The sequence below is a fragment of the Nasonia vitripennis genome, chromosome 5 (assembly GCF_009193385.2).
Source record: "Nasonia vitripennis strain AsymCx chromosome 5, Nvit_psr_1.1, whole genome shotgun sequence".
Taxonomy (NCBI): Eukaryota; Metazoa; Arthropoda; class Insecta; order Hymenoptera; family Pteromalidae; genus Nasonia; species Nasonia vitripennis.
The window spans coordinates 117,391-142,844 of record NC_045761.1 but is presented as its reverse complement, the minus strand read 5'-3'; the positions used below and the strand labels follow the sequence as shown (position 1 = coordinate 142,844).

The window sequence follows — 25,454 nt, the reverse complement described above, 5'->3', positions numbered from 1 at the left end:
TGAGACAAGGTTTGCAGAAAACACACACAGTGAGAATGCCCACTTAGCCCTTGGTGCCTATCCTTTTGATGGTCAAAGTCATTATTTTTAACATAAAAAGATCGTCTGTCGTTTAAATTTGAATAATTTCAAGCTTTTTTAATTATCTAATGTTGTTATGGAGAATGCACATAGTTTTACAACTCAGCAACATACTCAACTGCCCAATCTTACAAAAAGTATGATTTGGCATACAAATTACAACTTAATATCACTCAACTTAGATTCACTTCTTTGCTTTGTTCGATGGAGCAGGCAGTCTAAACTTTTCCATTTCGACAAAGGACTCCCCAAAGGAGTCTACATGATAACAAAAGTATTCCGGATTTTTGTATTCCTTATCCTTGGCTGCACCAGCGTAACCAACAGCTGCAATAATTAATTTCAGCAAAGTTACTTTTCAACAATAGTTTTAAGTAAGTACCTATAGATACACATGATTAACAAATCAATGTTTTCAAAAGTCATTTAAGATAACTTTGTACTCTCAAAGTAGATTTGCTTACCTTGATTAGGAACATCTACAACTTTATTGGTCAATCCAGGAACCTCTGGTATGCTTGAGCTTTTTGGCTGATGTGTTGTACTACCTTGACTAGTTTTACCGGAAGCAAGATTACGTTTCAGAATAGCACTTGATCTCTGTAAATAATAGGTAAACATGACTATTTGCTCATCATTTGCAAACAAGGAAAAATATTTTTAAATTTATAGAAAACTGAGTTCTGCCAAAAATGGTCAAAAATTTCAAATGTAATTTCAAGAAAAAAATAGGTTAGTTTCATTTTGTACATTTTTTATTTTGATCGATGTATTGAAATACTTATACAAGAATTTTTAATACCTGAGAAATCAGTTGCGTCCTCACAACGCGTAACATTTTATTTAATAGTTATTGAAAATGTCTGTTTTTCAGTCTGACTTTTACCGTGCTATGCAAGTCTATAACAGCAATGAACCGAAAGGGCAGCGTATAGCAGACTGATATTTTGTAGGTACCGCATTCTCGTGTAGCAGACGGCGTTTCATCATGATTGGTCCGACTGTTTAAAGGCCATCGTTTATTGGCAGACGTTATGTAACATTCCCAGCTGATTGTACATGGAAGATCGTCGTCGTCGCCGTTGTCGGCTGAAGTTTTTCTCTCTATTGGTGAACAAAACAAAAAAGTAAATAATTTTTTATTTGTTTTTAAACATTGCATAACAAAATCAAGAATTTCATGGTTACTTATACAAAAATTAGCTACAGTAAAACTTTGTTGCATCCGCGAAATAGAACTTTTTTTCTTAGACTTTTCTTAGATCACTGCGAGATTTTAGATTTGTAAATATCAATATAGTAATTGAGTTTTGTAGTATATGTATATTTTTTAAATAGCTGCTTTACGTTATTTTTCGTTTTACAATCATTTCCGTTTAGCAACAACTATTAGCGATAGTGATTTAAGTGTAGTGATCTAACCTACAAATTTTAATTTGTATACTATTCTGATTCTGATATTAATAATTTTATATATCCAATTGCAGGCTTCAAAATGGTGCTGTTAAGAATTATGATGGAAAAATTCAACTATTATGATAAGCCAGAAGGAGAAGATCCTATTGGTAAAATTATGGGATTGACAAAATATGGAATATTAACAGGAGGATTTATAGCTATTTACGATGCTTGCATGTATTCACAATGCGCCACTGCTGCTCAGTTCTTTAATACAGCTGGTTACTGGATGCTGCCAATTACCGGCATGTGTGTAACATTCTCAGCTGTTACATACACTGCAACAAATTTAAGGAAAAAGGATGATAAAATAAATTATCTACTGGGAGGTATTTATTTTCTAATTATGATTAATAAATATTAAATAGTTTATTTAAGTATGGTAGAGGTTTATTCAATATAAATTCACTCACCTTATTTGTGACTTACAGCTTTAGCATCAGGTGCAGTTATGCATGCTTGGCTAAGACAACCCCTGTTCAGTGGATGGGGAACCTTTTTCTTAGTAGGGTATGCCTTAGCAAAGAAAGATTACAAGCAAAATTGTCCAAGTAAAAATCCAATTTTGCCAAACATAGATGATGTTCATAAAAACTATTTATTATGGAGAAACATACCATATAGAAATTACACTTGGAAACCAAGATGGGAACCGGGCAGGGAAGATTATTACAGAAATTTCCAATGAATTAGTAAACAAGTTATTTTGATTTAATCAATCATTTCTTTGATATACTATCTCAGAATTATATGTACTTTTTAAGTCAGTATATTCAATACAATGTTGGTAAAATAAAAAAGCATCTTAGATTCATAACATTTATTATTTATTTGAATTTAATTAGTTATTGAAACCTATGGTTATGTACAATGAATCAAGTAAAAAAGCGTAGAATAAATAGAACATACTCGTCGGCAAACTCATTATCTATGTAAGTGTTTCGCCTTTTGTAACCTGAAACAGACATTTATGACTTTATGACTTTACTTATTTTTCGTAAAACTAGAGTTGTATGTATTCCTCTTACGCATGCTTCTAAATATTCAATTCTTCGTTCCAATGTGGTCAGCTTTTCGTTTAGAACAGCTAATCGGGATCTACAAGACATATCTGCACAACATAAAGTATATATACATTTTATGTCAATTGCAATGTTTTAATGACAGTGGTTATTGAATCAGTAATTCATGGTTTACGAAAACTAACCAAAAGAATTAAGAAAATCAGTGATTTTTTTAATACTGCCCGTGATAACTTCAATGTACTCTCGATTTGCCCAATCTTGTTGTATCTGCTTTTGAATCGCTTCTCTGTGTCCAGTCGACATTTTCGAACAGTTAAGAGGTACTTTTTCTTTCAATTTGCGTTTTCTTTTGACAAGCGAACGGAGAATAATTCTAGTACCTACGCCCCAAACAATGTTCTATGGCGTTGACGTTCTAGCACTTTGTTGTTGCGAGTTCTACTTGGAAAAATGATGCTACCGAACCCTAGTGGAGGTAATAGGAACTAAAATGGAACTAAAACCAAATTTGTTTATACTTATACATAGAAGTATTATACTTATTTTTATTTATCTTCATTATTTACGCTGTTTTCTATTCCCAGCTAATATCTTTTTGCAGAAAACTGTCAAAATAAACTAACAATTATTAAGCACGTAAAATTGCTATTTCATGTGGAACAAACCTTATATCCCAAGTCATGGAGAGAAAAAAGTAAAAACACTTATTCTTATACTTATAACCTCTAGAATGGTACATAGGTACCTGTCAAAAGTCATGCGCATACGCAGAGGCTAAACAGCTGTTCGCGGAATGTTCGTTTCGTTCATTTCATAAGTTATATGTACATAACACGTATACCTATAAGTATATAGGCATACAAAGTACATTTGTAATAAAAGTTTACGTAACAACATTGCTTATAATTCGACAATAAATTTTATACAAATTTTGGATGGATTACCGTGAGAAGCTTGTAATAGTAAATATAATTATTTTCTAACCTATGTCTAATTTGATATTCGCTTTGTCACTGTTTATCAAATTAATGTAGGTATGCAAACTTCCTCAACCGGAGAACTTTATTCAATAACCTCAAATATAGTTTAATGAATTTTCCTAACAATTCGTAGTTTATTGATAAATATTTTTTTTTTATAATGGAAATATTAGCTCTCTATGCTAAGTCTATATTTGAAAACATGAGAGTTTAAAACCAATTTAAAGATAACTTGTGAATAAACTAATAATGCGTTATTATTTCTGTTTTCCAAAGTATCCTTTTGTTATGAATTTTTTTCAGATTGTTTTGAAAGCAATTTTTTCGAGCCTGTCAGATAATTGACTCATGTTATGATTTGGGGACGATGTTGTGTTCAAATAATTCGATTGGTTTCTGACTTTTCGAAAAACTATGCAAATAGCAGAAGTAGAGGTATTACATTTGCTGAATGTAAAATTTAGTAAGTATCTCTATATTGGGTTATTGTAATATTAGCAGTATTTTTTCTTGTCCATTATCATGTTGACCTAGCTTTAAAAGAAAATAAATTGTAAAAAGTGTTTTTTCAATTTTTACAAGCCATTAATTAAAAATTATTTTAAGTAGCGCTAAACAAGCAGCAGTAGCTCACTCAATTGTATCTAAAAAAATGTCTTCAACATCAAGTGACATGGGAAACAAACAAAATAAACATCTGAATAAATTGGCTCTAGAAAAATCACCTTATCTTTTACAACATGCTACCAATCCTGTAGATTGGTATCCTTGGGGAGAAGAAGCTTTAGAAAAAGCTCGAAGAGAAGACAAGTTGATATTTTTATCAGTTGGTTATTCTACTTGTCACTGGTGTCATGTAATGGAAAAAGAGTCATTTGAAAATCCCGAAGTTGCTAAAATTATGAATCGATACTTTGTGAATATCAAAGTAGATAGAGAAGAAAGACCTGACATTGATAGAGTTTATATGACGTTTATACAGGTGGGACTGCATTTAAAATACATTCAATAATAATTCAATGATAAAAGAAGTATGATTTTAAATTTTGTCAATGCCTATGCCAGTCTATTTCAGGACATGGTGGTTGGCCAATGAGTGTATTTCTAACACCAGATTTGACACCAATCACTGGGGGTACATATTTCCCACCCGTAGACAAATATGGTCAGCCAGGTTTTTCACGAATCTTGGAAAGTATAGCAACAAAGGTGTGGGTTAAAAAAATTAATATTTAATATTATTAAATTAAAATTAGTAGCATAAATAAATCGATGTTTGATTAATTTTGATCACAGTGGATTGAAAGTAAACAAGACCTTCTTAAGTCTGGTTCAAAAATTCTACAAGTATTAAAAAAATCTGTAGAATCAAAGGATCCAGAAGAGGTACTTGCTATTTAAAATATATTGACATTTTTCATCAATATCAAATAATAAATAACCTATGAATTTGATGATAGGCTAGTGTACCATCTGTTGATTGTGCAAACACTTGTGTAAAACAATTGATAAATGGTTTTGAACCATCATTTGGAGGATTTTCAAGAGCACCTAAATTTCCTCAGCCTGTTAATTTTAATTTGTTATTTTTAATGTATGCAAGAGATCCAACTGGAGAAACCGGTAAACAATGTTTAAATATGTGTGTTCACACTTTGACAAAAATGGCAAATGGTGGAATTCATGATCATGTTGGTCAAGTAAGTATCTTGAAGAGATTTTTTCAAAAATACTTCTTGAGATCGAACGGATATCAATATTTCTTAAAATTGTCTTGCAGGGATTTTCAAGGTATTCAGTGGATGGAAAATGGCATGTTCCACATTTTGAAAAAATGTTATATGATCAGGGTCAACTTCTACGATCATATTCAGAAGCTTATTTAGCATCAAAGGATCCGCTTTTTGCAGAAATAGTTAACGATATTGTAACTTATGTCGCTCGTGATTTGCGACATCCCGTAAGATAATATTTATTTCAAAAAACATATTCAATGATAAATATTCAAGTTTTTAATTTCTTAATTTTGTATAAATTATGGGTTTAGGAGGGAGGCTTCTACAGTGCAGAAGATGCAGATTCTTTCCCAAGTTTCGAAGATACTGAAAAAAAAGAGGGAGCTTTTTATGTTTGGAGATATGAGGATGTAGAATCTCTTCTAGACAAGGTCATATCGGAAAAAGAAGGTTTAACATTATCCGATCTGTTTTGCTATCATTTTAATGTCAAACCAGAGGGAAATGTTCAGCGCCAACAGGTATATTTCTTGTTTTAAAATTATTTTTTAATATTCGTTTGTTTGCTCAAATAATAATGTTTTAATCATTCAACGCACACAGGATCCCCATGGCGAATTAATGAATCAAAACGTTTTAATAGCTTTTGGTAGTATAGCTGAAACTGCTGAACATTTCAAACTGAGCATCGACTCTGTAAAGGCTCACCTTGAAAAATCTATAAGTATACTTTTTGAAGAACGCAACAAGCGACCGAGACCTCACTTGGATGACAAAATTGTCACTGCCTGGAATGGTACACCACTAAATATCTTATGGAAAAAACTTGCAGATATTCCTATGGCAAATCTCGCATGTATTTTGTACGGTTTTCCTGCAAAAATCATTAGCAATGAACAATTGTTCATTTCATTAGGTTATAAATGGTTGAAAATTTTAAATGATTTAACAAATGTGCCTATATTGCATATTCTTCCCAGGCGAAATGACAAATGGAATTTTCTATACATAAGCACAATTTTTAAATCTATTTAAGCGTATTTATTTTCAATCAAATAACATGAAATAGTATATTGTGTACCAAGGGCGTAAAATAGGCTTTTCTAGATCGAGTGTGAAGATTGCAGTACGAGCCGCAGACGAGGTCAAAAAGCCCGCTCAGCCCTTGGTGCACACCATAGCTTTTGTAACGCATATATTGATTTCCGCGTTTTTTGTGCCTATAAGCGGAACTAAGGTGACTGTTTTTGACACGGCGTCTCAAAGTATTTAGTTCTATGTATGATACATATGCCCATATTTATATACGTGTCATTTTTTCAAATTTTTCAAAAGGCAGGCGATAAAATGTTCTTCACCGCAGGAAAACTATGCCAAATATGTTCAGATAAACACCTGCAGTTTGTTTTTACAAGGATAGACATAACAATATTTGTTCAGTTACTGTTTTAAATTCTGTATCCGATTGTTTTTAGGGCTTGTAATAAGTGGCTTGTCGCATGCCGCATCGGCGTTAGACAATCCAAAATATACAAAGTTCGCGGAAGATGCAGCTCGATTTATCGAACGCTACCTCTACAACAAGGATGACAAGGTTTTGCTTCGAAGTTGCTACCGAGGCGATAGCGATCAAATCTTGCAGACTAGTGTTCCGATTAAAGGATTCCAGGTGGACTATGCGTTTGCCATCCGAGGACTGCTCGATCTCTATGAGGTGAGCTTCAACGCCCATTGGCTCGAATTCGCTGAGGAGCTGCAGGATATCCAAGACAGTCTATTCTGGGATGATAAAAGTGGCGGATATTTTTCCACGACCACAGACGACCGGTCGGTGATTCTGCGCCTTAAGGATGGTATGAGCTTTCATAATTCGACCTTGAGAGAACGTAAAACTAGTGCACATGGCCTCTGCACATGGCCGTGTGAGAACTTATTGAAACGCGGATTCCCATAAAGACGTCAAAATATTTATTAGAGCTTTTACTTTGCGTTTGCGATCGTTGCCAAATTAAGAAATAACAAACTGACTGTGTACTTCATATAGTACTTCTGAGTAACTTGAATTTTCGAATTTTTGATATTTTCATTTTTTTTCTAGCTTAATATTAGATGGTCTGTTTCAACTGTGATAAATAATATTAATTTTAGATCAAGATGGTGCAGAACCTTCTGGGAATTCTGTTGCATGTGGAAATTTAGTGAGACTTGCTTCATACTTAGATCGCACTGATCTGTCCAGTAAAGCAGAGAAACTTTTAAGTAGCATGCAGGAAATATTAATACAATTTCCTGTTGCATGTCCGGAATTGGTCACGGCTCTAGTAACTTTGATCGACTCCACTACTCAGGTAAGCGTGCACTTTACACGTTTACTGTTTCCGAATCTACTCCTAAAGTTAAGTGTTGGATTTTTATTTTAGGTTTACATAATTGGTAAGAAAGACACCGACGATACCAAACAGTTATTGAAAGTTCTACAAAGTAAATTAGTGCCAGGAAAAATCGTCATGCTAGCTGATGGAGTTAACCAGGACAATGTTTTGTACAAGAAAAATGAAGTTATTGGAAAAATGAAGCAGCAAAATGGACGTGCCACGGCTTATGTTTGTCATCATCACATATGCTCGCTACCAGTTACAGATCCAAAGGATCTTGAATCGTTGCTTGATAAAAAGAGTATAGAAGCAATGCATTAATACACACAATCAGAATCATTGTATAGCCATGACAGCTATGAGAAGACGCGTCTTCAATCTATCAATTGTCAAGTTATAGAACGTCAAAGTAATTGTAACATTTACAAATCGCAAATACTATGCTAATACGGCAAGCAGTTTAGCATAACTGTAAGCAGTTTAGCATAATGAATAGAGGGAAACATTATATTGTTTATCTGTTCAAAGCGATTTTATTATCATGCTAGAATGATCGTATAAAGATGTGTTGGGACCGGTTAAAAAAAAAAAAAAAACATACGCCACCTAGTGTAAAGATAAAAGATAAAATGAGTTATTTGCCGAAATATTTGACTCCATACAAGATGGTGACGATAAACATTATCAACGTTATCCAGTGAACTTGGATTAATATAGAGCTATCATTGTGTCGATTGCTTCTACTTTATTATTTGTTACATATTAAATATTTGTATAAAAATACTGTTTAAAGATGTATAGTCGGAGTTGAGTGAGTCTATAGAAATTCATGAAAGAAGAAATGTAATTTTGTAAAAATGGGTTAAACGGTGAATAAAACCTACTTCAAAGTAAAAATATAGTACAGCTTGGTCTTAGTTGGAAACATTATTCAAAGTCTACAAGCTAAATCTATAACAGGAGAGTTTAAATGACGTTAGCAAACGATACAATAATCTTCTCATTAACGACTGAAACGCCGCAAAAGCAGTAGAAAATTGAACAAATGACGGATCGTGCTCTCACTTATACGTATGAAAGAGTACGCACGCCACACGGATGCGGGTGGAGCAAACTTTTCCTAACTTTAAAAGCATGTGTACGAAAATAGACTTATTACACATACGGATCTGCTCACTGCGTAAAAGCGCGCTTTTTCTCGCGAGGTAAGTTTTGCACCGCGGTGATCGCGGAAAACCGAGAGGACGTAAAGATAGGAAGTGGCACGCGTCGCGTGCTTCGAAGCTTTTTTTACCCGCGAACCACGCAAACTTTCTTCGAATGCATCGCTGACTCATTGGCTTTGTGCATGCACAAGGCGCTCATCTTTTTGACTGATGTAGCGTGAAAAAAAGGTGTCAGGTAGAGGATCGATTTTTTTTCTAAAAATGCACTCGAGCAATTCATTTCCAATTTAAAGCTATTGGTTCACAGCTTGTATCATCGTTTACCAGAACAAGTCTCGTTGGCATATAAAAGGATTTCACCGCGGCCAGATAACAAACCCATACCGGAAATCCGTTCGAGCTCAGCCGTAAATCTCGGGCATGAGAAAAGCTCGTCGGCAATTAAAATTCCCCTCCGGGAAAAATCGTGTGCCTCTCGCGTGAGACTTTCCGCGAAGCGATTGTAGGCTGAGAAAATAAAAGCCCAACGTCGTCTTGATTTGTTTCCTCTTTTAATTAAGAGAATTTGTTTCTCCTACTCGTTCCAGGAAAGCTCTTGCAGGCCTGTTTAGTTTACGCGAGCGAGGGGATCAGTTTTCGAGATCTTTGATGGAATTCACCTACTCAATGGCAGCGGCGGCGAATCGCGCCAGCATACGGCAGGAAGAAAAATGCAGCAAGAGAAAGAGAGAGAGAGAGAGAGTATTCAGCAGCAGCGGCGCGGCAGAGAGGAGATGCAAGAGCCTCGCGAGTCGAGGGCCTCAAGAGTTAAGGGGCGAAGCATCAAGGTAAATAGCGAGTGGAGGTCGGCGCTAAGATATCACGTAGCACGTGCCGCAGAGTCAGGCGATGCAATAAGCAGCAGCAGCAGCAGCTCCTCTTTGCGCTAATCGCGAATTCCTTTCTAGACCGGTCAGAAATAGCTCGCGCCTTCTGGAGCCGCTCGCCCGCTCGCGAGCGGCGCCTGCTTTTTCCGACTCGATCGCGTTCCCCGCTTCGAAACGCAGGCAGCGCTATTTCTTCGTTCGGAGATTTTCAAGCAGTTCAATCGTTCAAAGCTGAACGGATGCGCGCCGTCTGCAGCGGGAGCAGGTGTCGATCGAGTCGTCCCAGTCGGCCTCGGCGGATGGTCGGAGAGGGCCGGAGGTGGTAGGTGGGGGGGGGGTGGCAGGAACCGAGAGGAACGCCTAAAATCCATCGTCCGGCGCATCCCTCCTGTTGCAGGAGGGACGCGTCGACGCGCTGCTGGTGATGCAAACACATCAGTACACACCGACGTACGCACACACGGCCCACGCGTGCACGGCTCGGCCGCGCAAGCTCGCGAGTGCGCAAGCGCCGCCACCCCATGGGTTCTCTTCTCCGGTCTTCTCTCGCGACGTTCCGCGGACTCAGCTTCTCGCGTATAGAGCTCAGTCACCGGTCGACGCTGCGCCGGACTCGTCGCTGGCCCGCGCTGATGTTCACACACGTACACACGTACACACGCACACGCACACGCACACGCACAGGCGCGCACACACACACCGACACACGTCGACCCGCGCAGGGACTGCCGCGAGTGTCACCGATGCCTCCGAGAGCGGCAGCCCGGTCAGCAGGTCGCGGCTCGAATGCCTCGTTGTAGCGGGGAAGGCGTCCGCGAGGTAGACTGCAGAGCTCACTCTCGCTCGCAGCAGCTCTCGGGCATGCCGTCGTCGCGGCCGGAGGCGCTGGTCCCGAGAGGCCTCGGCTGCTCGCGCCGCCTGGCCTGCTAGTGCCGCCCGCGACTCCTTACGCGTGCAACGTGCGATCGGGGATCCGGATAGAGTGTTGGAGGAGCGAGCTCGCGCCGAGGCAAGGATGTCGCTGCAGTACTACCCGCACGGCTACCGCTACCGCACGGCCACGAGGACGAGCGAGCAGCTCGGCTCGGACAGCGACGTCAACGAGCTGAGCGACCTCGAGGACGACGAGGAGGCCGACGAGGAGGAGGACGGCGACGAGGAGGAGGACGAGGAGGAGGACGAGGAGGAGGACGAGGAGGAGGACGAGGAGGACGAGCTGCCCTACCCCGGATTCGTGCCCGTCGCGCTCAGATACCTCGAGCAGAGCACACGGCCGCGCAACTGGTGTCTCGCGCTCATCACCAATCCATATCCTTTTTCGAGCTTATTCTCTCTTACGATCGTGGCGTGTACGCTGCGCACCGACAGACCACCGACAGAGCGAAGCTGCAATTTTTCACTTCTCCCCGTTCCGAAAACGGCTTTCTGACAAGTAGGTCACTCCTTCTTAGATTCGCTTGATCCAAGGTCCACCCACATCTGCGGCGTGTGCTCGGCGCTCTTGAAGCAACTCGCTTTACCTCCCGTTATTAACTCCGCTACTTTCTCCCTATGAAAACTCGAACGTTCGCTTGAAAATCTAGCCCTATCTCTCCAGCAGGGATAACTCGAAAGTTAAAACCGAGTCACGGCCTCCGCAGCACTCTTCCTCGCATTGTTCGGGGCTCCGACGTGGGATCAGTCGTTTCGCGAGTATCTCGTTCAGCCTAATTAGGAGCGCCGAAGGAGGAGATAAGGTATGCATGATTTATGGTTCAATTGCGTTAGAGTTGCTGATGGATCGCTTGGAAGAATTCATTTAGAAGCAAGCTTTGAATCCTCGGCTCAGATCGGGGTGAAAAGATCAAAGAGAGTGGTCGATCTCTCATCGGAAGTGTCGGGGCGCAGTGTTGTAACGCGCTCACGAGCAAGTGCTCGCTGCTTGAAAAAGCAAGCGTCATTCGGAGCAAAGTTTTCTGGGTCAGAAGAAGTGGCACTCGCATTACTTTCGCGGGAAAGGAGTCGCGCACGACGACGAAACCGAAACTGTCGAAAATCCTTGTCTCCAAACTGCGAGAGCCAAAAGGGCGTACAGAAATACTCGCTTCGCTGCCGCGGATCAGCAGTGGGTGGGTGGGTTAGTTGGGGGGGGGGGGGGGGGGGAGGGAGGTGTGTTTACTTCCGCGCTCGGCCGGCCTTGGAATTGTTTCGATGTATCGGGAGACGAGCGGAATCTCAGCGGTCGAGTTCGACTCGATGCAGAGTGCTCGGCAATGAAAGTTTATGAGGCCGGATTAATGCAGCGCGTCGACGAGTTTAGCCTCGCGCAGCGCCGAACGCCGAACGCCGAACAAACAAGATTATCAACACTGTCGATCGCGAGGGATCCCTTCCGGCGCCATGCTAAATAGGCCATTGATTGGGCCGCTTGCCGCGCGCGTCTCGGTGTGCAGTGCAAAGCGCAAAAGCTGGCTCGAGCCTCCGCCTCCCTCTGCCTCGAAAACTACAATCATGCATTCAAGCAATTGGCTTCGAGTGCCTTGCGGGTCAACGGAACCGCCACTAGACTCGAGTGCCACACCGATTCGAGTCCTCCTCATGAATATGTATTATTCAACGCGACTAGTACACACTCGGGCTCTCCCCCTATTATTACGGCCGCACACACTTCAATCTCGAGAGCGCGAATTAATTTCGCGGCTCCCTGCTATATTAAATGCGCGCAGACTTATTGGACCGCGGCAATTTTCCTCCACTTCCGCGGAACATCGGCGTACTCGGACGCAGAGCGGGGAGACGAATCGATAACTTCACTTTTGCTATATTTATAAAGTGAGCGGGCTTTTCTTATCCGTTCCCGATCGAGCAGCGCGGAATGCATTATTAACGGCATCAGCGGGCGCTTCCGGCCCGCTGGTCGCTGAGCGAAAGCTGCGACGTGTATGTGCATATCTATATGTGCCTAGAACGACGCGAGCAAATTTGTTTCCCGCCGTGATGGCCCCTGGCACAGGCCAATCGCGAGCAATCGAGGGCAGTAGTTAAGGCGCGTTAATCGGACAGCGCCGTGTCGATCGTCGAAACAATTTGCTCAGACGCTGATTGTCAATCAAGTCGGCTAGCTGGATGCGCCAGGGAGAAATTGATCTTTTTCCGCGGACGAGGGGGAGAGAGCGATGAGAGCGATGAGAGCGATGAGAGCAATTACAGCAATTACGCGGACAATCTGATGCGATATGCCCTTCCCGGCTCATCTCTGCAGTCCTCCTGCCTCTCGTTCTTACTTCTTATAAGCGGCAGCTGATGTATACTCGCGTATACTCGGACCTATGTATGCGATACACGGCGCAAGTGGTGTGGTCCGCGCTCCGGCCAGACGTCGGAAAGCTTACTATTAAAAGGCCACTCCTAGCAGCGAGTTCGCCTGTTTTCGCTTACCTACGCTGAAAAGTTGGCGCATCCTTGATTCTTTGCGTAATTACAACCGGTCTTGGCTGCGTTCTTGCCGCTCCGAGTGCAGGAAGGCCTTATGGATTTTCAACGGTACTCGACGAGTACAATTTTTTCAGGCAGCCTTGGCCGCGCGCACTTTATTTCCCCTGGATTCGAAGCGAAAAGCATACGAGTCTCGGATTTTCGCGCCGAAGAATCACACTTGCCACTCGAGCACCACGAGCGGATCGATTCGCGCCCGTGGCTGGGCTCGCTCTGGGGGGATTCTCCTCGTAGAAGGGAACTCGGATCAAACTGTTTGTGAATTCATCAATCCCAGTCGGATCGCTCTCCACTGCCCGACGGAATTTGACAAGTCACGGCAAATCGAGCCTCTGAGGAAGGAAGCGAAGCGGCCCCCGAACGATCATCCCACCATGACCCATATTCCCGGAAATCCCCGGTCACAGACTTGCGCCGCTCGCCTAGTGCGCGAGGGGCAGGGAGAGAGAGAGAGAGAGAGAGAGAGAGAGAACAGGTGCAGCCAAATCGCGTGACGCTTCGCACGAAAAAAGGCGTAACGCGCACACACGAAGAGCGAATAGAGGGAAAGACGCGCGTACCGTATGTAGCTATACACGTATATATGTACGAGCTATTTATTGATCGGCTCGCTTCCATCTCGCTCGCGCCTCGCGGATACTCGCGCCCTGCTCCTTCCGCTCTCCCTCGTCTTCCTCTCCTCCTGGGCCGTGCTTTTTAGCCTCCGTTTCTCTCTGCTGCTGCACTATTTCAGAGCCGCCCACGAGATTTTCTCTCCATTTAGCTTTATGATGCTCGGCCGCTAAAGAGCGAAAACTCGCGCACCGGCGGCGGCTATTCTTCGGGACGGCTTTGTTGCTGCGTTTTTCGTTTGCAGCGTTGATGCTGGGCCTTTTCGGGAATACAGTCCGAGCAGGCTGCCGGAACTTCGTTATCTCCGAATTAACGACGTCTGAAAAAGCCTGAAAACGGAGTGGAGCGTCATGCATGACAGCAGCTGTCGAGATAAGGCTGCGCAGTGGAAACAGATGAACGTGTTCGGCCGTAGTCGCTCCCAGCGGAAACAATAGAGATGGAGCGATGAGCCCCGAGAGATTGAAAGCCGAAAGCCTTTGCTCGTGTGAAATTCGGCCCTTGCCGGGTTGAGACAATTTGTCAATCGACGCTCAGCATCAATCTGAAAATTGATGTTTCATACGTGCGAAAGGTCTCGTCGTTTGTGAGACTGTAGTTTGGAAATTGCAAAAATGCTTGATCCTACGCTGCTCCAAATTGCAAAGTCGCACTCGAGCGCAGGTAGCAGGCCTATACGCGCGCGTCCGTCGGGGCTGACTCTCTTTGCGTACGATGCAAAATTCATTATCTGGGTCACTGTCACTTGGCAACTATCTAATATTGATTGCTGGCGACGCGTGCCGTGCCTTTAGCCTCGCGCGCGCGCGCCCGCGTACTCTGTCGGCAGATCGATGCGGGACTCGCGCCCCGTCTGCGTTTTATTCATTTTTCTTCAATTCCCCGATGTGCAGCGATAACGAGCCGATATTTATTCACTCGTTATTTTTCTCGACCACTTGAAATGGATTTTCCTTAACTCCGAGATCTCGACGACACGTGGTTCGAGAGGATAAGCATGATGGTCATCCTGCTGAACTGCATCACGCTGGGCATGTACCAGCCCTGCGTCGACGATCAGTGCGTGACGAATCGTTGCAAGATATTACAGGTAACCAAATCAGTTCGAGGCTTGGCTCCGACCTGCAGGATCGATCAAAACAAGCGAGATCGTGGGCTGCGCTGGCGCGTACCCTCGTCACCCGCGCGAGCTCTGTTCTCGCTGTCAGAGGAGACTCGCCGAGAACGAGTTCGCCGTGAGCCGCATTTGCATTCTATTTTCTCGTGAATTTCGCTCGAACTCGCTCGTGCGACGCTACACCTATTTGTCGAGCGGCGGCGGCGCTGACTTGGGTAAATTTTCCGGGGCCGCCGTGCCTGCTGAAAAAACAAGGAGAGAGAGAGAGAGAGAGAGAGAGAGAGAGAGAGAGCTTCGCGTTGCCTTAGTCGTCAAGTTGGCGAAAAGAAAAATATTCGCAGTGAATTGATGGCAGCGAGGGTTTTGCCTTCGGCCTCCTTTCGGCAAGAGACTTTCAAAGTGTGCCCGCAAGCTCCAGGGCTCTTCGGTTACTGGCTCGAGATACAAATCAACAAGCCATGCAACGATTCTTTTTCCCTCTCTCGGCGAGATGAGTACTTTCCGCGCTGCGCGATTCCTCCTATGCGACAGCGTTATGCTCTCTCGCGTTATGCGTTCGATCCGACCGCAACAACAGGCTGACACTGTTCCCTGCCGGTCAGGCCTCCTCGTCGCCATCAGAGATGCGAGCGAATCGATCCTGCTTTACGATGGAATTATTTTTGGCTCGCTCGCGCGCCAACGCAGCCATTTCTTTCCGGCCTGGTAAAGGTCAAGCCTCCTCCTCCGCGCGACTGCCTCTACATTCTTTTTCTTAGCTCTCTCAGGAATGTGTGCCTTTATTTTTCCCTTTGAAATTGCAGATGTTCGATGACATCATCTTCGCCTTTTTCTCGTTAGAAATGACGATAAAAATGGTGGCGATGGGCATCTACGGCAAAGGAACCTACCTGGCCGATTCCTGGAATCGCTTGGATTTCTTCATAGTGCTGGCAGGGTGAGTAAACGCATATATATTTCACTTTGCAGTCATTCGGTCGACATTTTTATTTTTTCCTTATATTCGTTATACAAGGCGGTTGAAAATACTACAGCTCGAGTAGAAAACGGGCAGTTCGGTCAGACGCGCCTCAGCCGAGTTTAACTGTAGAATTTTGTTTGGATCGTAGAAAACAAAAAAAAGGCGACTTGCCCACTAGCTCTGTCTGTTGCAGATCGTTGGAGTACTGCCTAAACGTGGAGAACATGAACTTATCGGCGATACGGACGATAAGGGTGCTGCGGCCACTGCGGGCAATCAACAGGATACCGAGTGAGTCGGATCGATTAATCAGAATCGAGGGTTTTTTCTCTCGGCCATATCACACTTGCCGCGTAGAGCCTGCGCTTTCTCTAGGCCCCTCTAACCTGCCCGTTTGTCCGACCGCACAGGCATGAGGATACTCGTGATGCTGCTACTCGACACGCTCCCGATGCTGGGTAACGTGCTGCTGCTCTGCTTCTTCGTCTTCTTCATCTTCGGCATCGTCGGGGTCCAACTCTGGGAAGGCATACTCAGGCAGCGCTGCTTCCTGAAGGCTTTGCCCAACGTCAAGTATCCCGAGTAAGTCAAGGCGAGCTCCAGTCGCCGCCCCGTCGTACCATTCTAGCTCATCACATTGTTAGACATTACACGGCATTGTATACTTTGAGAGACATGCGATGCGTACTTTATTCCGACTGGTCGGCTCATCTCTCTGGCTTATAATCTTTCGCTTCATTTTACCTATGAATCTGACTTGCACTCGTTTGGTGCTTTACTCTCTCTCTCTCTCTCTCTCTCTCACACTCACATAATACACACACTCCTCGCCTCGAAAGGGCTCAAAGGAGTCTTTTGCTCTTGGTACTCCTGAAACGCGCTGATCGTGTGTCATCGCTTGTTTACGTACGCGCAGCAGTATGCACCTGTGGCTCCGAGGCGGCGCATTCCGGCGCTCCGGAAATAGACGGGATCAGCAGCAAAGGCTCTTCCACGGAGCCGCAGATGCACGCGCGGAGCAAGTTAACTCGCTGCGCGCCAGCGGGCCAGCGGGCCATCGCTTTCTCTCGGCCGCGACGGCGCGAGGCTCCTTTCACGACCTACGCCGGTCCAGCCATCCACATAAAATTGCCTGTAGCACACACGTCGTCACTCGTACCACTGATCTACCACTGATTCTCCTGCACCTTGCGACTCGCGATGCGCGGAGGAAGCGAGGAAAAGGAGAGGGGCGGAGCAGTGACCGGCTCATGTTGTTTAACTGTTGCAGGTTACTCTCGGACGAGTACTCCGTTCGATCACGCATTTAGTAAGCTCCTAAGTAGAGGGAAATGCGCTCTGCATATGTCTCTACATCTCTATCAATTATATATGAATATTGCATTTGTTTATCGCATATACGAGCGAGTCTGTACGTTAGTGCGCAGTGTTGGGAGTATCTGCATAATCGCTCGGCGCCGGAACACTGTATAAGCGTATTTCTGCAGGTAGAGCCCGCTCGGATCGCGTTGAGAAAGAGGGTCGCTGCGCGTCAAGCCTTGCGCGACACACATGCAGATAGAACTTCGAGATACTAAGGAATCGTTGATCTCTCCTGTATCCGCGCGGTGTCGGCGAACAATGACTTTGATTCCGCTAATCTTCGATTTCACCCCATTTTTTCCACGCGCTACTACTTATACGCAGTCGGCAAAGTCCTTCTTCGCCAGGCCCGATACCGGCCAAGAGCCGATGCGGGGAGATCTAGTATCTCGATAAGAGCCCAACACTGTTAGTGTTTGTCTTACCTTTACCTACATAGAGAAAGCATGCGAAACGTTTCTTTCTCACACACATACATATATATGTGTATGTATATATATATGTATATATATATGTATATGTACACTACATTGTGTATTGTATACGTCGTCTGTTGATGTGAACTCTGAACCACGGCAATGTCTCTCTCTCTCTCTCTCTCTCTCTCTCTCTCTCTCTCTCTCTCTCTCGTGCGCGACGTTGCGTTGCATAGCGATCGCTTGACAAGAATCGCGCGATAACTTGTTTAGGCGCGCGCGCGCGACAGCAAAGCGAGTCTATAATAATAGAGGAGAGGATGCACGAATCAGTGTTGTAGGCCGTTTCTCTGTCAAAGTGTGTCTCTACGTGTCTGTATATCATCGTCGTGCAGTGTACTTGTACTTTTCAGCTCGCATCTTTCTTATTCACATCGTCACTTGCCTGTACAGCTCTGGCCTCATGCGCATCTACTGTTGATGACGGCCAATCGCGCGCGCATAACCTCTAGCCTTTCAAGCGAGTTTCTCTCACCCAAAGCAGCAGAGATCAGGCCGTTGTTCGAAGGACGCACGTATAGCACATATACATGTATAGCTGTGCACATATCATACGCCGCAAAGACGTACGTACATCCCACAGAGCAGACGCATTGGTGCATTGGTGCACAGCGCATTCAGTTACTTAGTAAGTAGTTCCGGAGAGAGAGTCCCGCACGCGCACTGAGATTACATACGCGCGTGTGTACCGCACGAATTTTCGCATTACTCGATCGACTGCTCACTCAACTGCATTACGCAGTTGGACAGGAGCGATTGGATGCTCGCCGCGCGATAAGCGGAGCAGCAACAAGAGGGTCAAGCGAATACGAAGCGCATGCTATTTCCGTGTCCGGAACGAATTTTCGCGACTTTTGTGTACGCCGCACAGCACACACCAGCGCACTATACGAAAATGGATGCTTTGCCTCATCGCATCCCGATTCACGAGATTGTTGTCATTGGTCTCTCTCTCTCTCTCCCTCTCTCTCCCTCTCCCTCTCTGATCGTTCGGTTGCACGCACCGACCTCTCTCGCGTATGGACATCTGCAGCATCTGCAGTTTTGAATACACAGTAGGTACAATACTGAAATAGCTAGACGTAACAGAGCGGTGTTGCCTTGCGACCTTGTGGAAGACACTTAGACATACTGCGCGAGAGCGCGGCGAGAGCAGGCCGGCCCATTAACCCTCGCGAATTTTGCAGCGACCTGGAAAAGTACTTCGAGTACCAGGGCCAGGACTACATCTGCTCGAGGCCGGACGACAGCGGAATGCACAGCTGCAGTAACTTACCACCGCTCAAGATCGGCAAGTCAATTTTACGATTATCCGCTTGTTTCGCTTTGTCTCCTTTCCTTTCGTGTGCGCTCATTATCGAATGGTCCTTGACGTGAACGCGCAGGAAACCTGGAGTGCAATGACACGGCCCTGCCGAACAATAACGCGACGTACATCGGCAACGACACGTGCGTCAACTGGAACTACTATTACACCGAGTGCAAGGGCCAGGGGAACAACCCCTTCCAGGGCACCATATCCTTCGACAATATCGGCCTTGCCTGGGTGGCCATATTCCTCGTGAGTGCACAATCATTGCGCTCGATGCGCTGCCCCGATTTTTCCCTCCTCTGACCTACATAATAACCGGGCTTCCGCGGGCTTGCGCAGGTCATCAGCCTCGAAGGATGGACGGACATAATGTACTACGTGCAGGACGCTCACTCCTTCTGGGACTGGATCTACTTTGTCCTCTTGATCGTCGTGAGTACTGCCTCGCTAAACATTTGCTCCCGGCTCCCACAGTGAGCGCGCAATATCTTTCTGCCCGCAGATCGGCTCCTTCTTCATGATCAACCTCTGCCTTGTCGTGATAGCGACCCAGTTCTCGGAGACGAAGAAGCGGGAAATGGAGAGGATGCGGCTGGAGCGGGCTCGATTCCATTCCACCAGCACTCTCGCCTCTTCGACCAACACCTCCGAGCCGACCACGTGCTACGCGGAGATAGTCAAGTGAGCCGCCGCGCACCGCCGCTGCGTTATAGATATATAATTCGGCTCACGCCGGAGACTTCATACGCCCCCGACACCTTTTCGCAGGTACATCGCGCATCTCTGGAGACGGGCCAAGCGAAGACTGCTGAAGAAGTACCGCCTCTTTTTGTACAGCAGGCAACAGAGGCGGGAGCAGAACTTGCTGAACGATCCGCAGGCCCAGGTGCGCTCGAACCTCGTGAGGTCGCCGCGGCTGCCAGGTGAGTGTCAAAGCGCAAAGCGCCCGAGCGAGTCTTCGCGTGCCCGGTAATCGAGCGAGTCTTCGCGCGCCCGCAGATGGGAAGCTGCATCACAGTCGGTGCCCACGTCTCCTGGCCGGCCTGGAGCCCGAGCAGCCGAGCAGCGCGGCCCCGGGGACTGACTTGCTCGGGCTCTCGGCACTGGCTGGCGGCAGCAGCGGCACCATCGCCGCGCCCCGGGCCAGCCCCGAAGTGTCCGAGACGGAGCTGTCGCTCGACCAGCAGCATCGCCGCTCGAGCCTCCACAACATCAACGCCGCCGAGGTTCGTCTCCATGCCCGCTTTTCTGCCTCCACTTGTCACCTCCTGGGCTGCACAGTACTAAACTCACTAAACTCACTAAACTTACTAAACTTACTAAACTTGCTCTACTACTCCATTCGCACTCAACTGAGGCTTACTTTAGATTTTTAGACTCAGACCTCTCGACGGGGCTCTCGATGGGGCTGGGCTCGCACAGCAGCTGGCCGGCAACATGAGTTTCGAGCATGATGCTTTTCTGGGCCGCATTTGCCATCGCGCGCTACGGGTGCCGGCAATGCGAGGCCAGCCAAATGTTTGCTGGGAATTCATGTTGGCGTTGAAAGCAAAGCATGCACTGGCATATCTTATTGTAAATAGCAACCGGCCGATATAAATCAGTACCGCCTGAGTAAATTCATCCGTAGCTAGAGATTTAGAGGATTTTAGAGGATTAGAGTGTTGGACTGGTATTGTGTATTTCGTGTCGCCTCCGCGGTCATCCGATTAATTGTGAACCGACGATAGCGCGATTCTGAATGTAGGGAAATTTCATTATCAGCGTGAAAGTGGTAAAGGCCCATTACTCCATCATTCTTCGAGATTTTTTTCTTTTTTTCAAATAAATTTTATCGCACCGCAGACGCGCAGCGCGCTTCTGAGCCCGCCTTGCGTTTATCATCGCCGGCGCAGTAGCGTGATGTTCAGCGATGTCGTTCTTCTTCATGGGAGTAGCGTTAATACGTTGCCGGGCTCGATCGGGATGGCCGGCGAGCGAAACGTTTGCTCCAGCGAGAAAATGACCCAAACCGGCGACGGCAATGTTTGGTCGACGCCCCAGCCTAATAACGTACAAGTATGTTTTGAATATTTGTTAACCCTTTCGTTGGAGTGTGCAGCGCCGATATGCCCATAACATGATCGCTTTCGTTCAGCTTTTCTTGTTGATCGTTTTGTTTTTCTCTCAAGTGTACAAGTACTTGGAGGCTTCGTCTCTCTGTATTGGGAGTTTAAAACAAGTGTTTTAAAATAATAAGATGTGTATTTTTTGAAAAACTCCCAATTCAAAGAAGAACCGTTGCGATTTTTATCCTAAACTATATTGCGGTGTTTTCTCTGATTGCGTATATTTTTCTGTTCTGCAACTTACGGTTTGGCTTACTGCTAAATATATTATCACACAATCGTTCGTTTGAATCAGCAACGTGCGGTACTACACTTTTGTATATTTCAGATGATAAATTATGTAGGAAGCATGCCGAGTTTGTCGAAGGGTAATCCAGACGATCCATTCAAATGATCCTGATCGTCGCGAACGTCAAGCTCTCTTTTATTTTACAATTTTACAATTGGAACTTCAGAGAGCTTATGGACGCGCGCGACATCCCCTCAATTTGAGTGGAGCGTCCGTGTCTCGCCTCTTACGTAGTCGCGAGCCTTGCATGTGCGATTGCGCGTTGCGTCGAGTTGTGCGAGCAGATTCGAGGTAATTAAAGGCTGCGCGCTCGCGCTCTCCTTGCCCCCTTCTGTTTGCACTTGCAGGCCGAGCTCGGCGGCAGCGAGGCGATGACGTGCCAAGAACTTCTCGCATTGAGTGGGGCTCTCAGCGCGGCCCTACCCACCGGCCAATTGGCCCTCGACTCCTTTTTGAATTCGCTCACGAAAGGTAGGCTCGCGACTCGCAGTAAACTTCTCCCGGAGGATGGAAAAGAGAAACCCTCTCGTTCTGCCCCTCTCCGTGCCGCAGGCATCAGCGAGCGGAACACGAGCCTGCAGGAGGAGCGCTCGCAGTGGCTGGCGGCGAACCAGGCGGCGAACCAGGCGGCGAACCAGCCGGCGAACCAGCCGGCGCTCGAGCCGGACGCGTGCTCGTGCTGCTGCGACCTGCAGAACGAGCAGTGGCCGGAGGAGAGCAGGACGGGCCCGGGGGCCAAGTGGCGCCACTCCTCGACGCGCCGGTTCCTCAAGCTCGCCGGCGGCTGCTGCATCTGCTCCCTGCGCTGCTTCAAGCGCTGGACCAAGAAGCTCGTGGACCACAAGTACTTCCAGCAGGGCATACTCTTCGCCATCCTCATCAATACCCTCAGCATGGGCATCGAGTACCACAACCAGGTCCGTAGCCGCCCAAGCCTATGAACGTTAACTCGTAAACGCCGCCGCGCAAACGCTCAGATCCGTTGCTCTTTCTGCTAGCCGGAAGAGCTGACGGTCGTCGTGGAGATAAGCAACATCGTCTTTTCCGCCGTCTTCGCCGTCGAGATGCTGCTCAAGATCATAGCGGAAGGGCCCTTCGGCTACATCAGCAATGGTTTCAACGTCTTCGATGGCATCGTCGTTGTGTTGAGGTAGCGACCCCTTTCTCTGAACCGCTGTCCGCGATACTGATGCTCTTTCCTTGGGTCCAGTGTCGTCGAGCTGTGCCAGTCCTTCGCGGAGGAGCGCGGGAGCGGAGGAAGCGGAAGCTCGGGGCTCAGCGTGCTCAGGACCTTTCGCTTGCTCAGGATTCTAAAGCTCGTGCGGTTCATGCCGAATCTACGGAGGCAGCTCTTCGTTATGCTGCGCACGATGGATAACGTTGCCATATTTTTTTCCCTTTTAGTACTGTTCATCTTCATTTTCAGGTAACTCCGTCACTCTGACTCCTTTATTATTATTATTATTATTATTATTATTATTATTATTATTATCATTATTATTGTTATTGTTATTATTACTATCATTATTATCATTATTCTTATATTGTTGCCATTATTATTACTCTGAGAAAATCAAACTCCGTGCGACGAATATTAGATGCCCTTCCATTTTCTTTCAAGCAAGTCCCAGCGATGTTATTAGGTGAAACAATAAGCTTGCTCGATAGGCGCGCACTTGAGAAATTGAAAACAATCGGCGGAAAGCGCGGGTCCTTCACGCGTAATTAATAATGCCAACGTGCAAGTCGCGCGTTACTTAAATATTGCAGGCATCAGAAATATTGACTAAAAGGTTATGCAAAGGTGTATATTTATATGCGACGAAGCAACTTGTGCAAAATTATGAATGAATCAGAAGTATATATAGGTATTAAAGCAGAATATGTCTTGAGGAGCATTTGAGTCAAAAAATATATGAAAGAAAATGGCAAAAAATAGATCGGTTTTCGAGTTTTTGCCTCTTACACGACGACGACGACGCTCTGTGATTGAATGATAATGGTGTTGTCAGCACGTCCTGGAAATATATATAGTAAAATGATGAGAATAATCACATCATTCACATCATGTGATTATTAAGCGAAAGAAATGAAAGTGTGGGCGATACTTATAACGCGCGCTTTCTTTTCTTCATCTTCATCGTGGTGGCCCGAGTCGCCGAATATAAACAGTCACTATATATATATGTCTATATTAGATATTTATATACGTGTGTGCATGGTGCTTTTAGATGCTGGAAGTGTCTAGCGTCAAGTCTGATACGTACGGCTACTATACTGTACAACTCGCTGTATCTCATTATTATTTGTATAATTAATTACTTCGAATATCTTCTACCTCTGTCGCTCTTTGCTATTTATGAAAATTTGGATCGATTTATTTTCGAGAAAAAAGCTTACGTATGCTCGCTTAATTGGTATTTTCTATAAATCTGGCTTTAAAACGTGTATTATCCTGAAGAAAGTAGCAACTGCGATAAATGTGTGGTATATTCTCTGCTTATTTTGTTGTAATCTAGTTATTTGGAAAACTGTTATACATTTTGATGCAGACTGTGTAGGTCGTGGGTGGACTTGGTGTCGTCCTGCAGCTTTAAACAAATTTCAATTATCATTCATAAGTATAACTAATATGCTCCACTACAAGTTTTGAAAGTTCTTAAAGCTGCTTCTTATGCTTTCAAAGTTCTCTCGTTCTTTCGTAGGAATTCAGTAGTAAGTAAGTTAAAACGGCGCACGGTAATGTTTATCTCCAAATTTAAACGTAGTCTGCTAAATTCGAGCAAGGAGAAGTCCTTTTTCTCGAAAAATAATGCGCGCCGCGCAGATTTTCACAAGCTGACAAAGGCCGCGCTGTCTTGTCAATAATAACATGTACCTCGGTGTTGTCGTCGATATTAGAAAGCTTGCCATTAATGTTTCTATTTAATATATCATACTCCTTCGTTCTCATTTATCACCGGTTTTTCTCATGTTAGCTCAACAAGTATCACGTGTATAAGCCTCTTTGAAATTTAGCGCCAAACGACCGTTGACAAGCTGTATAATGTAACATTAGTGTACGTAATCGATTGCAAGCAATTTTTCATGTCTGCTTTCCTTTCAATCGGTTATTATTTATTCTTTTTTTAAGAGATTTCTACATCTTTCTCTATCTTATCTTTCCTACTACGGACGTTTATTTGTTGGTAGAGCTTGCGATCATTTAGTTAGTTGTATGATGGTTTTGCGACGATTTACTTCCCTTTAGCGTTTATATCAAAAGTTTGACTCTTATTGAGATCGATCATTGTTTCTTCTTTACGTTATTATTATTATTATTATTATTACTATTGTTATTATTGTTATTATTGTTATTATTATTGTTATTATCATTATTATCATCATCATTATTATTATTATTATTATGATTGGGGTTTCTTCTTTTCGAAGAAAACGGTTATAAAGTTAGTGTTGAATGTGATGTATAAATTTTTATTCTTCCTTATTACAACAATAGAAATGCTTCATGTTTTTTGTTATTTTTATGATAAAATACATACGTGCAGTAATTAGAGTAACTCTGACGTGGTATGCGCGCATACGAATGCATAATTATGAACAATTGAACTGAAAAACTGAAAAACAATGTTCTTGATAAGGATACGTGCAGAAATAGATGAGCACAGGGGAAGGAATGAGTGAAGAGGAAAAGGAATAAGTAACATGATATAAAATGCAAAAGCTCCTCTGTGCGTTGTGTGCATCTTAGACTGCGTACTGCTGGTAAAATTAGTGCAGCGCAATAAATAAAGAACCCGATGATAATGATCTTTCTAACTATATTAATTTTAGTCGAAAAAAGGACAGCCCCAATGAATGAAGAAGTACATCGCACGTTTCGTTGTGTTGTAGTATTCTCGGGATGAACCTGTTTGGTTGCAAATTCTGTGAAACGATGAATGGCGGCTCTGACGTCGAGTGCGATAGAAAAAACTTTGACTCGTTGCTCTGGGCTATAGTGACAGTGTTTCAGGTACTTACAGGCTAAGTTATCAAAAAATTTGAAAACTAAAC

The 25,454-nt window shown here is 44.7% G+C and overlaps 5 protein-coding genes across 35 annotated transcripts in view; 3 read left to right on the top strand and 2 right to left on the bottom strand.

Moving 5' to 3' along the window:
• Positions 1 to 111: 111 nt before the first annotated feature.
• Positions 112 to 1,185, bottom strand: LOC100119306. The gene is made up of 3 exons (XM_001601076.5): positions 884 to 1,185; positions 546 to 681; positions 112 to 408 (listed from the first exon to the last, which is right to left on the bottom strand). The coding sequence occupies exons 1-3, from the start codon at positions 917 to 919 to the stop codon at positions 266 to 268; spliced, it is 315 nt and encodes a 104-aa protein (XP_001601126.1). The 5' UTR covers positions 920 to 1,185; the 3' UTR covers positions 112 to 265.
• Positions 292 to 2,651, top strand: LOC100119331. 3 transcript variants are annotated; one of them, XM_001601180.6, is made up of 5 exons: positions 292 to 455; positions 536 to 694; positions 1,035 to 1,208; positions 1,569 to 1,868; positions 1,971 to 2,651. In XM_001601180.6, exons 4-5 carry the CDS (start codon positions 1,577 to 1,579, stop codon positions 2,225 to 2,227), a joined length of 549 nt encoding a protein of 182 aa, XP_001601230.1. In that variant the 5' UTR covers positions 292 to 455; positions 536 to 694; positions 1,035 to 1,208; positions 1,569 to 1,576; the 3' UTR covers positions 2,228 to 2,651. The 3 variants fall into 3 exon arrangements, with proteins under 3 accessions (XP_001601230.1, XP_008218092.1, XP_032456076.1); XM_032600185.1 differs by lacking the exons at positions 292 to 455; positions 536 to 694; positions 1,035 to 1,208 and adding exons at positions 1,245 to 1,365; positions 1,462 to 1,490 and having other exon boundaries at positions 1,971 to 2,459; XM_008219870.4 differs by lacking the exons at positions 292 to 455; positions 536 to 694; positions 1,035 to 1,208 and adding an exon at positions 1,233 to 1,490 and having other exon boundaries at positions 1,971 to 2,459.
• LOC100120844 (probable protein BRICK1) lies at positions 2,345 to 3,349 on the bottom strand. 4 transcript variants are annotated; one of them, XM_032600190.1, is made up of 5 exons: positions 3,230 to 3,344; positions 3,131 to 3,169; positions 2,747 to 3,049; positions 2,568 to 2,650; positions 2,345 to 2,494 (listed from the first exon to the last, which is right to left on the bottom strand). In XM_032600190.1, exons 3-5 carry the CDS (start codon positions 2,865 to 2,867, stop codon positions 2,468 to 2,470), a joined length of 231 nt encoding a protein of 76 aa, XP_032456081.1. In that variant the 5' UTR covers positions 2,868 to 3,049; positions 3,131 to 3,169; positions 3,230 to 3,344; the 3' UTR covers positions 2,345 to 2,467. The 4 variants fall into 4 exon arrangements, with proteins under 4 accessions (XP_032456081.1, XP_032456079.1, XP_001601160.1 ...); XM_032600188.1 differs by having other exon boundaries at positions 2,747 to 3,060; positions 3,131 to 3,182; positions 3,230 to 3,339; XM_001601110.6 differs by having other exon boundaries at positions 2,747 to 3,060; positions 3,230 to 3,339.
• LOC100120821 (spermatogenesis-associated protein 20) lies at positions 3,058 to 8,552 on the top strand. Of its 11 annotated transcripts, none has more exons than XM_032600149.1 (12): positions 3,058 to 3,258; positions 3,848 to 4,007; positions 4,154 to 4,526; positions 4,610 to 4,753; positions 4,841 to 4,930; positions 5,005 to 5,244; positions 5,325 to 5,504; positions 5,592 to 5,801; positions 5,884 to 6,076; positions 6,756 to 7,133; positions 7,429 to 7,628; positions 7,701 to 8,451. In XM_032600149.1, exons 2-12 carry the CDS (start codon positions 3,898 to 3,900, stop codon positions 7,974 to 7,976), a joined length of 2,394 nt encoding a protein of 797 aa, XP_032456040.1. In that variant the 5' UTR covers positions 3,058 to 3,258; positions 3,848 to 3,897; the 3' UTR covers positions 7,977 to 8,451. The 11 variants fall into 11 exon arrangements, with proteins under 11 accessions (XP_032456040.1, XP_032456038.1, XP_016842416.1 ...); XM_032600147.1 differs by having other exon boundaries at positions 4,151 to 4,526; XM_016986927.3 differs by lacking the exon at positions 3,058 to 3,258 and adding an exon at positions 3,315 to 3,520 and having other exon boundaries at positions 4,151 to 4,526; positions 7,701 to 8,552.
• Positions 8,553 to 10,250: 1,698 nt separating this feature from the next.
• LOC100120801 (voltage-dependent T-type calcium channel subunit alpha-1G) overlaps positions 10,251 to 25,454 on the top strand; it is a 32,257-nt gene continuing 17,053 nt past the window's right edge. For 3 of the 16 annotated variants that reach the window (XM_031932150.1, XM_031932146.1, XM_031932154.1), the window contains exons 1-16: positions 10,703 to 10,995; positions 14,752 to 14,863; positions 15,694 to 15,827; positions 16,045 to 16,142; positions 16,262 to 16,433; positions 17,122 to 17,160; positions 18,877 to 18,980; positions 19,075 to 19,250; positions 19,341 to 19,433; positions 19,504 to 19,682; positions 19,770 to 19,924; positions 20,001 to 20,227; positions 20,847 to 21,059; positions 21,746 to 22,315; positions 22,397 to 22,548; positions 22,609 to 22,824. In XM_031932150.1, the coding sequence (XP_031788010.1) occupies positions 10,703 to 10,995; positions 14,752 to 14,863; positions 15,694 to 15,827; positions 16,045 to 16,142; positions 16,262 to 16,433; positions 17,122 to 17,160; positions 18,877 to 18,980; positions 19,075 to 19,250; positions 19,341 to 19,433; positions 19,504 to 19,682; positions 19,770 to 19,924; positions 20,001 to 20,227; positions 20,847 to 21,059; positions 21,746 to 22,315; positions 22,397 to 22,548; positions 22,609 to 22,824 (2,933 nt within the window). Of the gene's footprint in view, positions 10,996 to 14,751; positions 14,864 to 15,693; positions 15,828 to 16,044; positions 16,143 to 16,261; positions 16,434 to 17,121; positions 17,161 to 18,876; positions 18,981 to 19,074; positions 19,251 to 19,340; positions 19,434 to 19,503; positions 19,683 to 19,769; positions 19,925 to 20,000; positions 20,228 to 20,846; positions 21,060 to 21,745; positions 22,316 to 22,396; positions 22,549 to 22,608; positions 22,825 to 25,292; positions 25,414 to 25,454 lie in introns of all 16 variants that reach the window. The other 13 variants (XM_031932151.1, XM_031932149.1, XM_032600134.1 and 10 more) reach the window with 11 other exon arrangements.

Excerpts from the sequence above, each read along its gene's own strand:
- LOC100119306 (XM_001601076.5), bottom strand. The coding sequence starts at position 919 with ATGTTACGCGTTGTGAGGACGCAACTGATTTCTCAG. Across the intron at positions 682-883 it reads GGACGCAACTGATTTCTCAG|AGATCAAGTGCTATTCTGAA; the intron begins GTATTAAAAATT and ends TATTATTTACAG. Across the intron at positions 409-545 it reads TGTAGATGTTCCTAATCAAG|CTGTTGGTTACGCTGGTGCA; the intron begins GTAAGCAAATCT and ends TAATTATTGCAG.
- LOC100119331 (XM_001601180.6), top strand. The coding sequence starts at position 1,577 with ATGGTGCTGTTAAGAATTATGATGGAAAAATTCAACTATTATGATAAG. Across the intron at positions 1,869-1,970 it reads AATAAATTATCTACTGGGAG|CTTTAGCATCAGGTGCAGTT; the intron begins GTATTTATTTTC and ends TGTGACTTACAG.
- LOC100120844 (XM_032600189.1), bottom strand. The coding sequence starts at position 2,867 with ATGTCGACTGGACACAGAGAAGCGATTCAAAAGCAGATACAACAAGAT. Across the intron at positions 2,651-2,746 it reads TGATTTTCTTAATTCTTTTG|ATATGTCTTGTAGATCCCGA; the intron begins GTTAGTTTTCGT and ends TATGTTGTGCAG. Across the intron at positions 2,495-2,567 it reads TTGAATATTTAGAAGCATGC|GTTACAAAAGGCGAAACACT; the intron begins GTAAGAGGAATA and ends TGTCTGTTTCAG.
- LOC100120821 (XM_016986927.3), top strand. The coding sequence starts at position 3,898 with ATGATTTGGGGACGATGTTGTGTTCAAATAATTCGATTGGTTTCTGAC. Across the intron at positions 7,134-7,428 it reads GATTCTGCGCCTTAAGGATG|ATCAAGATGGTGCAGAACCT; the intron begins GTATGAGCTTTC and ends TATTAATTTTAG. Across the intron at positions 7,629-7,700 it reads TGATCGACTCCACTACTCAG|GTTTACATAATTGGTAAGAA; the intron begins GTAAGCGTGCAC and ends TTTTTATTTTAG.